Genomic DNA, 14614 nt, shown 5'->3' on the forward strand with positions numbered 1-14614 from the left:
ATTCATTCCGGGCTTTTTCGCTTCACGAGTTTGTTCAATTCTTGAAGACCAACACCATCTGATGTCTGTCATAAATAGATTCAGCATCCCACCTCTTCTCCAGTCCTGTAAGACTCCCCTCAAGCAATCTGACTCTGTCTGGTTTTATTCTACTAACATACTAGGTTAACTACTGATCATTCCTGATTTATCTTATAACAGCTCCTGGAGATGCCATGTACGATCAAGGCCCGTTGCGCCAGGCACTGTACAAACACACAGTAAGAGACACTCTTCTCCAAAGAATTTTCAAGCTAAATAGAAAAGACAGCTGAATAGACCACACTGAGGCGCCTTTAAACGAACCATCAGCAACACTCCCTTATAAAAGCAGCTGTACTAAGACAGGGAAAGACCTCTGCAAAAGTTACATTCCACCTCTTTTGCTAGACTTCTTGATAGAAAGCATCTGTATTTTGGCTCTCTGTCATAATTACTGTCATTATACTGTCTGTATATCACTTTAAATGATTTGCTTCCAAGAACAGTATATTACATTGATATATTCTATAAAGAGGCACTTGCACATATATAATAATGGGTGTGAGTCAAATGCTTGGCTTACAGCCTGTGAACATCACCTCCCCCACCAATGCAAACTGCAGCAGGGTTTATTTAGACATCTTTCCACAGATAGTACGGAGAAGTATACATTGCAAAAGAAATATTTCAGCTGAAGAACTGTGCGTACGCACAGATGCTCAAAAGGTGTGTGAGCAGTCGGACGACAACGGCAGAGATCTTCTGCACAACGGAAAGGGATTCTTCATTTCCATCAACAACACAAGATGCAAGTGGTAACTACAGAAACTGTGCTCAAAGAAAAGCACACAACAATCCGATGATTCTGCTGCTCAATACGATTACTAGAGCACTGAAAAGATAACACTGTGTCGCATTAGCAACCTTTATTAGGGTTCGCTTTCAATACAATTGCTTCCCTCCCTGATAAAAGAGACAAACAGGATGTCACTTGGAAGAGACCTTTCAAACCAGAGCTTCCTGCATCCATTATCACACTACCACCCTGAAATATGCCGCGGCTAGCCAAGAAAGCGGCACGGCGGCTCACAGCAAGCGCGTGCTCCCAGCCCCCACTGGGCCCATGCCAGAACAAGACTATAGCTGCTTGTCCTCACAACTGCTTCACTGGTCCTATTCCTTAGTAACTGCACGTGCGCTGGCAGCAGGATTTCAGCCAACGGGGCTCCGCTGCTGGAAGCTGCTGCTCTAGCCCCCAGGCACGAAGGGCCCTTCTCCAGCCCTTACGTAAGGGAGACTAGGAAGCGACTGCTGAGACAGATGCTGCGATGCTACTGCCCCCACCACCCGGAGCCTCCAGGTACTGGGCCAGGCACTGAGCAACCAGTAAAGTCCTGTTCTTCTCAGACATTGCAAAGCCATGATCCCATTTCTCTGCTACAGATACTCCCTCCTTTCTCTTGGACCTTGGGGACATCAAGCTGCATCTCAGTGAAATTACAAAGGCGGGGAAATGACCGTCTGCACGGATTCTGGCCCCGCTGCGTTTTCGGAGAACGGGAGCTCAGTTCCTACCACCAGGGCACCTATTGACGAACTGACGCTTAACGAGAGGGTTCTCCAAAGTTTGGTCTCAGCTTATTTTAATATCAGCACCGCATACGACAGCATGCAGAAATTTCATTTCCTAATCCACACCACTGCATAGCCACCCTGCTGTTTAACAACTGTCAGGCTTTAAGTCAGGTTGGCTGCACTTGAAGAGAAAGTAAAACAACACTTAACTATCACATAAATTTGCAATCCTTCTGTAAATCCAAGATATTATTGCTAGTATCTTGGACAACAGAAAAGATGCTGTAACATAACTTATTGTGTCTGTCCCTGACAATAAGTGGGTTAAGAATTCTGAAAACTCACAGAAATACTGGGGATGAGCACAAGTTACTATATGGAGTAAGAAGGATCACTTACTTGTCATCTTAGCTTAGCTGCTGCTGTGAAACTTGAGGTTTTATGAATATAAAATAGAAGCTGAAACTGTGAAATTCTTGTGCATTTCTTTTTCTTTTCTTTTTCTATAAACACAGGGCATTCAAAACTTAGATAGCTGGGTCCTGTGTGCAATTACCCGACCGCATATGGCATGCCAGGATTATTGAAAACTGCTTCTGTGCAATAAACAAACAAACAAACACACACACTGGAAGCTGATAAAAATTTTAATGCATTTTACCTGTTTGTAGTAAAGAAATGTCCGGCTTCTCATCACAGTCAGTTGCCTCTGCTGATTACAAATATAAACAAGAAATCTCATCATTTTTACTGAATACAGGAACGCGATTAAAAAGCTACATACTGTAGAGTGATTTTGCATTTTCTATCTACTCTCCTCAGCTGCAAGATGCTAGTGCTCAGTTAAAAAAGGTCACTGCTTGGAGGAAAAGGTCATACAATAAAAATGCAAACTTAGAAGAGGGAGTTTTGTATTAATAAGCAGTTGTGCTAGTAACGGGCTGGAGTAATATCTGCTCCCTTTAAGGTTTCAGGCTATCCAGCTGATAAAAGCAGTAGGGATCATTTTATGAAATGAAACAAGAGAAGTCCCATTTGTTAAGCCAGCCCTGGTGGTCCTTGGAGGAAGAGCCTCGAAGGCTGGTACTCCCTCCTCCAATGGCTGCCAGCACCAAAATTTCAAAGTGGAAACTGTGAATACTCCCATTCCTGACTCCTGCACCCAAACTTCCTGTGGCCATAGGGGAGCTCATTCTGCGAGGGACAGATTTGCAAGGGCAGAATGTGTTCAAAGATGCAGGTGGGCACCCAGCATAATTACAACAGCATGTAACTGTTCAGCTACACAGGCAATTACAGTGTATATATACACACATGCTTTCAACCCACAGCTTATGGAAGCTCATTTGACTTAATTTAGCCCATGGTGAAGGAAGGCTAAAAGCCTAATTTGTTCATCTCATATTTGCTCAGGCCAAGGGTATGCATAAAGATAGTTAATTTGGCTCAGCTGATGTGCAGTAACTTGTTTAGACTGTAGAACCCTGGAGTGTGCATTTGAACCCTGACTACGTTATAGACATCTAACAGAAGTTAGGTGCCTAACCCACACAAGCCCTGTTCAAAATCCTATTACATGTGTGCTTTGGCACCTCAGCATGGTATTTAAGACCTTTAAAACACAATGAGATCTTCAAGAGTACTTAAGCAAATTAGGTGTGGTCATAAAGGAACAGGCTGATATGTGCACTACACTGTACGGGTTTGGTGTGGTGGATATACACCTACTCTCAAATACACACATCCACTCATTGCACAACACCCACAGACGTCAAATCTGACCAAGGCTATAGATAAATTGAGCAACTCAGTTCAGCTCACACTTGAAACTAAACTGACTATCCTGATCATCTTCAACAGAGTCCTGCATGCAAGGATGTTGAGTTGTTGCCTTTATGAGGATATCATAAGAACTAATCCAACTGCTGATCTACATCAGTTTCATGCTTCCAACTGCTCTTGGCTATTCATCCTTAGACCAAGAAGTTGCTGTTTCTCCAACTTCCATTTATGCCAGATTAATTTTTAGCTGTATGCTCTGTACTCAGTTCTGTGAAATGAGTTGGATTAAAACACAAAACAAAACAAAACAAAAAAAACCCCAACCAACAGCCCCCAGTGCAAAACAGCTCTCCTCCCACAGAAGGTTTGAACAGGGAGCACTGAGAAGCACATGTCATGGAACTGCAAGTTAGTCTGAAACGTGCCTTGAACCGATACCCTTTTCCCACTTCATATAAGAATTTGTTTCTGAGCAGAAACAAATTAGGTGCTCAGTACAAATTATTGTAAAAATCTTTTTTGAAAGGAAGGGATGGTTCAAAAAATGGGAAGAGATTACATGATTCTCTACCTCTAGATTAGGTTTGAATCTGGACCAGACTAACAGTGATGGAAAGACTGGATGAGCGAGGGAAGAGACAGCATGGTGATATGAGCAGCTGAAAACCATCCAACAGGATATACACCATTTAAAACACCTGGAGTGACAGTCTGAGACCAACTTCTAGCTTTGTTATGAAGACCTACCTGCACCAAGAGATGCTGTGGCACAGCTATCCAGCATACAAGAGAGGAAGCTATAATTGGACCCAAGGTTTGAAGAGACAAGCTATGAAAAATCGGGGAAGCCAGACGAGTTCTGGCAGCGGGCCGGAAAGATTCCTCCCCACGGGCCCTCGGGCCTGTGCCAGTCATGCTATCCACTCAAGTGACAGGTTTTCTGAAAGTCTCAGCAGAGACTCCTGAAGTCACTCTAGAGATGTGGTTACCTTTCTACCTAATGGCTTTTCCTACCCCTTTGTAAAACTGAACTTAGAGGAAGGTAGAAATACAGAAAGAAACAAGCGGAAGCTAGGAAGTACCTGGCTTTCAAAAGATAAGGACTTCAGTCTCCAAATCTGCAGAACCAGCTTTGCTGACGACAAAATTAGTTACCTAGCCATGTTAACTCGGCACAAGACTGAGATGCTGCTCAAAGATTAAGTCCTGTTCCCCACCAGTTGTTCCAGTCCCATTCCTCATGGCAGTACAAACATTCATGTAGTCACTGGGATTGGATATAGCTAAAAACTGACAGCATGGCCACATTAATGCTTGTGCCAGTGCCAGAAAGGGAGTAGGAAAAAGGAAAACGCATGGAGAGCCTACTCACTCTTCTCAGTAGCTGCCTGAATTTGTTCCATGTAACTGGATGAGTAACCACAGCTTCAGGGGAAGTATGATCAGCAAAGCTCCTGCTCACAAACTCAGGATAAACACCTTGACTTCCTAACATGGATGTAAATCAGCATCTTCTCACATTCTGTTCCAAACAGGAAAGGAAGTTTGCCTTCAACAACCGCACCCACAGATAGCCAGCCAAACTCTACTTAAGCCAACTTGCAAGACAAGGCAAGCAGGAATAGATCCTACTGTGGGAATTCTGCACCTCTTCTCTATCCTCTGCTTAGATAAAGCTCAGCAGTTCTTGCAAAACAATCCTGGTAGTCATTTCCTTAGAGGGTTCCCCCTCCGCCCGCAAAATTGGTAAGCTTCTTAAGTATATATGTTCATCTGTTAAGCATACACCTGCTGTTTTTCTCCTTGGACAGAAGTACATGTATGCTCAGGACTGGAAATGCTAGCACAGCAGTTATGCATTTTAATATTGCTATCTCTATCTAAGTAAGATACTGGCCAAAAAAGCACTATACCACATCTCATACTCCTACGTCCATACATCCTACATTCTTTCTGGCCTTGTGTCTATTGCTAAACAAAAACCAATCTGATCTAGAATCTGTTGTCTCACAAGATATAGATAATATATCAAAAGCACGAACCAGGGAAATAAAAGGATGAGGAGAAATAGAATGGGAAAAAGAAAATCATACAGGACAACAAAAGCAGAAGTTTGAACATGTGGGATGTGGGAGAAAAGGCATAATCCAGAAAGAATGTAAGCATTTTTTCTTCTTCTGTTCCCACTATTTTACATTGCAACAAGGTAATGTTAATTTTAAGGAGCAGTTTAAGGATGTAACGTCATGGCATGCAATTTATTTAAATTAATCCAGCCTGAAAAGTTTCAGCATGTTTTCTAACATTGCTGTATTTGCCTTTATTGAGTATGGCAATCTAAAGCTTCCAGGTTATGTACAATGTAATTACTTTGCATGAACAGCTCTTACCCTCTGTACTTTAGGAGTATTAGTCATACAGTATCAGCTTTCCTGTCTAAGCAATGGGCAGCCATTATAGAATAATGGCTTATACCCTCTCCAAAACATAAAAAGGGAGGACGAACTTACTGCAAGAGATGTAGCCCCTGACCTGTTGCTTATTAATGGATGAAGAGTTGAGTAATCAAAAGGCTTGGATACGATGTCTAACGAAGAGGTGACATGAAGAGCAAGTCAGTTCCTTCTGATTTTACCCATCTTAGATCTCTATGCTAATGGTCGCCTGTCTCTTTCCGTACTGCCGCTGGCAAGGCCACCAGTGTCCTACCCATATTCTCTTCGCAAGGTGAAAGGACTACGCAGTGGGAAACACTGCTGCTCAGAGCAGCGGTAAATCACAATGCCATTTGCATTGTAATTCACACTGCTTTGAGAGAGGAAACCTATGCACATGACTTCTCCTTTGACTTCTTCCTATCCAGGGCCACTTTGCATCCCATCCCAGCAGCCAAGAGGGCTCAGCTTCTCTGCTGGGACAAGAGATCTGGCATCAGGAAGCTATGCCCCAGCATACTCTGCTGCTGGCATGAAATGGGACCCACAGTCAAGGCTGAAAAATATTATCGTACTATTTAATTTTAATTATAACACCTGTTTGTAACATTAACCTCACAGTCTCTTTACCCCTTTGTGACAGCCAACTTGTGAAATTTTGAAAAGACTGAACAAGGCCAATAAAAATTTAATGGTAGTGACAGCTTTATTCTCAGATCTAACAAATAAAAAAACCACTCAAGTCTCAGATCTCAGGCAATAATCTGAAAGAACTAAGAAAAAGCCAAAGCAAAATAAATAAATTAAAAAAGAGTATTTCCAGTTATGAAAAATATTGTCACTGACTCAAAACTTAAATGAATTTCTATCTGGCTTAGGATAACAACCCTTCAAAATCTACACAAGGGAACTATTTTCTAGAAAGCAGAATTTTTAAGTGTTTTTTTGACTAGCTTTCCAAGTTGGGAGCTTTTCTGTCCCTAATTCTAGGAGATGAGCCAAACATGATAAATAAGGTGAAGCTGGACAGCATCTATGATCCAGTGATCATGATTTCATTTAATTTGGAAATATTTAAGAGAGCAAGCTCTACAGAAAGAGGTACAAAAAGCAGATCCACCCCACTCATTTGCTAGAATTATCTGAAATTATTAATAACACTGAAAGCTAGAGCAGGATTTACGTTATCAGACTGAAATAATGTTTCACAAGATAAAGCATAGAGGGCTGCTCATGAATGCAGTGTCTTACTGCCTGGTTTGAAATGGAGAACTAATCAGAGGATGGACTAAATGGCTCAGAGGAAGGCAAGCAGAATAGAAAGCCTGCCCCTTGTCTCATAAATACTCCTGCAGCCAAAATTTAGCCCAGCTCAGTGGTGACTAGAAGGCTGTTTTGTGGCTTCCGTGAAATGCTACTGAATAGTCTGCACTGGATCATCTTAAGCTTTTTCTATATAAAGCCTGTGCATCAAAATGAACTAGAAACTGATTTAGATAAATCCGTGTGACCAACTAGCAGGAAGGCGTATCAGCTTTAAAAGTCTCAGATCAGTTTAGCTTAATTCTGGCTCAAATTTGATCTTTAGACACCTCGACCTATACCCACAAACTCAGATGAAACTGAGAATGATTCTGGAGTACAGGAGTCAGGACATGTGCTCAGGAGGGCTGGACCTCTGCTCCACGTGCCACACAGACTGGAAGAGCTCAACAGCCACAAGTGAGTCCCACACAACTTGGTGGTCAAAAGAGTCTCCTGAGAGTGGGGAGATATGGACCAAAGTCTTCAAAAGCAGAGGAGGGATTTAAACCCCCATTCCTGCAGTCCATAACAGTGCTCAAAGCAATAGATTATTGTCCACAGGTAGCGGAGGGCAGAAGGGAATTAACACTTTCTCCTCAGCATTTTGCAAAACAAATCTGATCCCCTGTCTCAAGGACAGGACTCATAGTTGTGAACTCCCAAGGGCTAGAGAAGCCCAACAACCCAAGGCAAACAGGACTGAAGTCCCACCTAGCTCCTTGGCACGTCCAAATATCTAACTTGGGGGTGGTTCCTGCTCAGCACTCACTTTGATGGATCTTATTCTCAGTTATTGCTCTCCACACACACTACTGGGGGACTGCAGGTATTTAGGTGATAGGCGGTGATTCCATCAGTTATCAGGTTCTTAAAAGCTAAGTTTTCCAACATGGGAGTCCTGTGACACCTTTCCCCCGAAGCAGATCAAACCTCCTCTCTCCTCTGCTCTCCCCTCCCATACTGGTCTCTCTAAGTTACATACAGATTTAACAATTTTGGTAAGGCTTTGCAATGAATAGTTAAAACCGATTTAACTCTCAGCGCAGCCAGGCTTACATTAGGACAAAACTGTGGAGGATTATGAGCCTGTGCTAGCAAACATCGCAATATCCTTCCCTGGGTCCTATATACCTCCCTAGGCATCTGCTAATGACCTGTTAGAAACAAGGTATGGGACCGGATGAATCTTTCGTCTGATCAGTACAGCTCTATGTCCCTCATATCAGAAACTCAGGGCCATTACACACAAGTACTAACAAATCTTGTTTCAACAAGATGTTATTGCAGCCAGCTGTTATGCTCCTGCCTCTCTGCCAGCATTTACTGCTTTACTGTCACAAAGGCCATGGATGTGAACGGGTGAACACTACTCCTTCGCTTCAGTGCAAGGTCAAGGCAGGTTAGTTTAAACCACCAGTGAAGATGGCTGGAGTTAATGTGGCTGAGCTTGCTCAGCACTGAGTGCCCCATGATGAGCTGTGGCAGCTCAGCTGCAGAAGCAGGAACCTCCGAGCAGTGGGCAGTAATACGCAGAGGGCCACCGTGATATTTTCAACCGCTTCTGCTAGATCTAAAAGAACGCACTGGTCTGTGGCCTGGCAGAAAGAAACTGAGGCACTTAAGGAAATGTCCACTAAACTAAATAACACAAAAAGGAGAGCCTTTCTAGCAATGCAGTTACCATGTACTTATTTTAGTAAATAAAACTGAGGGCCTGCTAGGTATATTCCTGTTTGCTACTCATCGACGTACTAGTTTGATGGGTTTGTTTCTCTCTGCAGGCAGAGACAGATATTGGAGCCCTTGTTATTCAGCCACGCTATATTCAGCTTCACTTATTTTCTTCATTCTCTTGCTAGCTTAGAGACAATATCCCCTGCTTAGACCTCCTTTTCTGAGAAAGGACCAGAGATGGAAGTGGCTCCATTTAAAAGGCAAAAATCAGAATGTCATTGTCATTTTAATTAATATCCTGCAGAGGCATCAAGAAAAGCAAATAAAAAAGGATGAAAGAAAATCATAATCAAAACAAAACCAGGTCAATCCTCTTTCCCAGGGGATCTTGCGCAGACAAGGCAGGGACCTGGTGTTCCCCACACCCTGCATTGCACTCTTCACCTTATTGAAGCCTGACATCACAGGGCCATTCTTCCAGTCTGGGAGGGACAGGCAGCCTTCAGAGCAGGGAGAAAGCAGTCCTGTTGTACAACACCAGTAATCTGACACTGTCTTTAACAAGATTATCTTGTATCCCTCTCTTCTCCCTCCCCCAACGCACACAAGAAACCCTTTTTAAGGCTAGTGCTGGTTTGCTGCTCTGCTCGAGGAAGCTTACGCTACTGACTGGCCTGCACTTTCTTCTCCACGTTATTTCTGTCTCTGGGTGTTCCTTATTTTTTTCCCAGTCTTACACTTTTCCCTCCTGGTATTAATCAAAACTGTGGATAATGATTTCAGATGCCAGTCTTGGTGTGCGTTTCAGAGACACAGCTTTGGACAGAAAACGCTGGCTCTCTGATATGGAGAGAAATGGTTTGTTCATCTGCTGCGGTCTAGCTCATTCCTCCTTAGCCAGCTGGACCACTGGAAACCTCTGGGGAGCCATCAGGTTTCTCATTCCTTAAACCAGCAAATATTAACAGGCACTTAATTGTAGTGAAGGGCAGCAGGGAAGAGGGGAAAAGGCAGGCAGCTAAACAGAGTAATAGCGAAGGAACATGTCTAAGGATGTTGGCACAGGTGATGCACAACAGTGTCAGATGCTGCATGGGAGAGATGGACAGGAAATCTCACCATGAGAAACCCTTGGAAAAAAGTGAAAACACTAGGAAGGGAAGAGTAAGTGAAGCCCTGTATGAAGAAAACCCCTTGTAGAACAGCAGGCATGAAGATCGCGAGGAGAATAGTTAAGGTTTATAAAGTAATTACATGTCTCCTGTGTAGTGATACTCTGATTCCCAAGATTTCTGCAGGGGATTTTGAGACTGCACATTGCTCCTCACAGCTGAAACTGACTGTTCACAAGCAAAGCAATGCATCTGTGTGCTGTCAGTGCAAAACTTGGCGCTGTGCCTTCACCGTGGAGCTAAAGCTCTGCCAGGTGGGTCCCAGGCCTGAGCATGCAGGTTATCCTGGCCAAGCTGAGCAGCTTTACTGCAAATCCCTGCCTAAATTACCTGTTACTCACTACTGGCATGCTCACTCCTACGTGTTGCTAGGACCTCAAAGGCACAAGCAGGTTTTTTTCAGCTGCAGTGGTGCCAATTCTTTCACAAGGAATCGTGAGAAAACTTATCCATCCTTCCAGACCCATATGGTTTAGAAGGAAAGGTGATTTAGGTTATGTCCTAACAGTAAAGTGAGTGGCTTATCAGACCAAATAACACAATTTAATAACTTTTATCTACAACCCTGGCCGGCATATCTAGTTTAGGACTCAAATTCCATCAAACACTGGGAAGAACTCTTTTGGGTGCTCATGGAAAGAGGTTAGAGGCAACCACTGAGAAAAAGTCTGATTTAACCTGGCTGCAAAGACAGCTCGTAAACTTGTTACTGTTCCAAACATAAGGGAACACTGCATTTAACATTTCAGTAGAAAACTGCTAAAAATTTAAGAGGTCCAATTTTCAGAGACTGTACATATACAACTCTAATTATAGCCAACAGGAAAAACACTTCTGTGGATAGAAAGACTCTAAGACTTTAATTTTACACCTTGTTCATTATGTTTTTATACATACCTGAGCCTCTTTTTAATCGTCTTCTTGCCAGTTTAATTTGATCCTGAAGAATCTGGACCCAGTCCCTAGGACCAGGAAGTTTATCCACATGGTTAGCAGTGCAGTATTTTTCTGTAAAGACTGAAATAAAAAGATACCATCTTTTTTTAAATGTGCCACCAGAACTGAGAAAAGGAGGCAGAAGAGGATTATAAAACAAACTTTATCAAAACACGGCATTTAAATGGCCTAAGATGATAAGAACAGGATCCAGTTCAGTGCCTTACCTGTTTATCATTCAAAAGTCATCCCAGTGTATAAATACCACAGTAATACCATAGTTACTACTTACAAAGCTTGTACTAGAGAACATGTCTACACCTTTTGTCTTACACTCATGAATTTCACACAAAAATATCACAGAAAAATAGCAGTGTACTTTGAACTGAGTCTCTGGATGTGGTAGATACTTATAAATTATGCCTTACATATGGTAGAAGTAGAGAAATGAAGATCTCCTCTCGGCTATTCCATTCTCAGAATTGTTTCTAGAGCTGCAAGCAAACTGAGGAAAGATTCAAGTCCTACCACTGCAAAAATCTACACAGGTATCATACTGCCAAACTAGATGGAACAGATTTTTTTTTTTTTAAGCTATTTAAAAAAGCCATTCCTGAGAAAAATAAGTATCATTTAGGTCCAAATTTATACTTTGTCAACATAGTACATAGAGGATCAACATTACCTTTTAAATCCATTCACAAAAGGAAATTCTGTGCCATACTTACAGCAAACCTAACAATGTTATACTGAAAATAGGAAATTATAAATGGAGTGAAACTGATGCAATTGATTTTCATCATGCCACTGAGAGGTGTGTGAAAAGTAAACACGACCAGAAATATAAAAAAAATATTATTACTGTTAGTATAGCTATTGTAGTCTTGGTCAGAGGTCTCAGAGTCTGGTGTCCAATTATGACTGGCAAACAAAGGACAAAAACTGTTCCCAGCTCAAAGAATTTCTCATCTTTGAGAATAAATGTCAGGCAAATGCTGTGAGGAAGCGTTCAAGAAATGGTGACAACTTTGGTATTTTTATACACACATGCTTTTGAAACAACTAGCTGACAGGTATAAAGGGTCCAAAAAGTAGTTGCACCCTCCAAATTCTTTACATTTTTGCAACTTAACAATACTTTCCTCTGCAATCTGATTGGCAAAGACATAGGACCAACTCTCATGGTTTCTCAGAGAAGTTAGTATAGCTCCAAACATTGCCAGTGTCTGATTTTCAGCAATTACAGGATCTTTGGCAGTAGAAATAATCTTTCTCTTCTGAATTCACACAGCGCACGCAACGGGAACCTGATCAATGCCTTATGCTTCTACTTCCATAATGCAGCAGTAATCCACGTTTGCGACCAGGGCCTGGGAGGCAATCCATGGCATGAGGCCGTGTCCAGGCCACCAACGGCAAATCAGGCACTTGGGAATTACACCTACCTCTCTCTGCTGCCCGCACAGGAAACCAAAGGCTGGCAGCCTTGAAGAACAGATTCATTAACTTGCTCGCTCTCTCTTGAATTAAAGTGTCAATTAAAGTTTATAGCTTTGATTGCCTTTTTTTTTAAAACACCCCTGTATCAATTTTTCTTGTTTGACAGTGGCATTCCCTTTCTTTTTCTCTTCCCAGTTCTGAGAGAGAGCCTGATGTGAAAAACACGGATCCAACGAGTGCCACTGTATACCCAAAGTCAAAAGAGAGAATTTCTCCCTGGCTAATCATCCTGTGGCAGAAGTGTTAAATTACTTGTAAAGATGGTGGTTAAAATGTTTTCAGATAGGAAGAGCAATTTTCCAGCAAACTGTCTCTCCTTTAAAGTCTCTGCTAATTTCTGTGGTGAATGTAGCCTTTTCTCCACTTCTGTATCTCTGTCGTGGAACAGGGCTAATGTACCACTAAAGAATATCTGGGCACGTGGTGGAGGAACATCTTAATGAAATAATACAAACAACATGATGTTGTTCTCATGGAGATTTCATACTGGCTCAGTCATTTCTCTGAATAAATGAAACCACAGTGTCCTATAGTCCAGCTCTTTGGATGGAAAACGGGTGCTATTGGAGCCAGGCCGAGTAAAGATCCACAGTGCATCAACCCTTGGCACCTTATTCCATCACAGCTTTCACAGATGGTCTCCCCTATGAAGCTAATGGGGATCATGTACTAGCATTTGGAAAATATTAGCTACGCCAATAAAGATCACTGTTACTGTTAGTACTGTACCACTGTACTACTGGTACATCATAGTAACATCACAGATAACATTTATCTGTTGAAATTAAAACTCCCCCCTTTTCTTCCCCCAAGGTCAAGGGAAGGGGCTAAATCAAGTCTTCCAGAAACTCTGTAAGACATATTAGGACTAAGATATGGCCACAACACACATTTCATCAGAGAATCACACAGGTTGAAAGGGACTGCTGGAGGTCTCTATGTCCAAACTCCTGCTCAAAGCAGAGCAACCAGATGGTGCAGCTCAGGGCAATGTCCACTTGAGTTTTAAATATCTCCAAGGATGGAGATCCCAGAGCCTCTCTGGACCCTGTTCCAGTGTTTGACCACCCTCATGTTGAAAAAAGTTTTTCTTGATAACGAGTTGAAAATTTCCATGTTCCAGCTTGTGTCCCCTGCCACTTGTCTTACTGTCGTGCACCTCTGAGAAGAGTCTGACTCTGTCAGCAGCAAAGGTGCTTTCTAGCCAGCCAGGGTGCAAGCTCTCATGCTGCATGGGTTTGGTCCACACCAGGTACAAAACTCTGCATTTGCCTTTGCTGAACTTCAAGGGGTTCCTGCCAGCCCATTTCTCCTGCATGTTGAAATCCCTCTGAATGGCAGTCCTGCCCTCCAGTGTATGGACCCACCCACTATTTGGCATCACCTGCAAGCTTGCTGAAGTGGCACTCTGTCCCACCATCCAGGTTGCTAATGAAGATGTTAAATAGTACTGGCCTTGTTAGTGATCCCTGAGAGATACTACTGATAACAGGGTACCAGCCGGACTTTGTACTACTGATCAAAACCCTTTGAGCCTCGTGGTCCAGTCAATTTTTCACCTACCTTACTGTCCATTTACCTAATCCACAAATCATCAATGGCTGTAAGGAGACTATGGGAACTATGTCGAAGGACTTGCTAAAGTCAAAGTAGCACCCACTGCTCTCTCCTCATCCACAGAGCCAGTCATCGCATCACAGAATGCACTTGAATTATTCAGACATGACTTGCCCTCAATAAATCCCTGTTGGCTGTTGTCAATCCCTTCTTGTCTTTCACATGCTTGGAAATGGCTGTCAAGGGCATCTGCTCGACAACCCTCCCAAGGATTGAGGTGAGGCTGCCTGGCTTGTAGGGCCCCAGATCCTCCCTGCCCTCCCTTAAGATGTGTCTTTTACCTTCCTCGATCACCATAACCTTTCAAAGATGATAGAGAGTGGCCTCATGATAGCAGTGGCCAGCTCCCTCAGCATATATATCCATTCATTCCCACAGACTGTGCTACTAGGATTGGAGGGCGTGCTTTACCAGTGAATGCTGAGGCAAAAAAACAGCCAAGTACCTCAGCCTTTTCCATGTCCTTTGTCCCTGGTTCCCCTGCCCCCTTTAGCTGCCAGTGTACTTACAGAAGCTCTTCTCATTGCCTTATCTCCTAGGCTAAGCAGACTGTATCTCAGGACAAGTCATGTGCCCTAAAGTAAGCTCTACTTTGCA

The 14614-nt window shown here is 42.8% G+C and overlaps 1 protein-coding gene across 3 annotated transcripts in view; it reads right to left on the minus strand.

Moving 5' to 3' along the window:
- Positions 1-14614, minus strand: part of BEND7 (BEN domain containing 7) — a 48016-nt gene that overhangs the window by 4179 nt on the left and 29223 nt on the right. For 2 of the 3 annotated variants that reach the window (XM_026119361.2, XM_026119360.2), the window contains exons 7-8: positions 10862-10981; positions 2258-2308 (exon numbers count right to left, since the gene is read on the minus strand). In XM_026119361.2, the coding sequence (XP_025975146.1) occupies positions 2258-2308; positions 10862-10981 (171 nt within the window). The remainder of the gene's footprint in view (positions 1-2257; positions 2309-10861; positions 10982-14614) is intronic. The other variant, XM_026119362.2, reaches the window with a different exon arrangement.

This window comes from Dromaius novaehollandiae, chromosome 1, assembly GCF_036370855.1.
Source record: "Dromaius novaehollandiae isolate bDroNov1 chromosome 1, bDroNov1.hap1, whole genome shotgun sequence".
Classification (NCBI taxonomy): Eukaryota; Metazoa; Chordata; class Aves; order Casuariiformes; family Dromaiidae; genus Dromaius; species Dromaius novaehollandiae.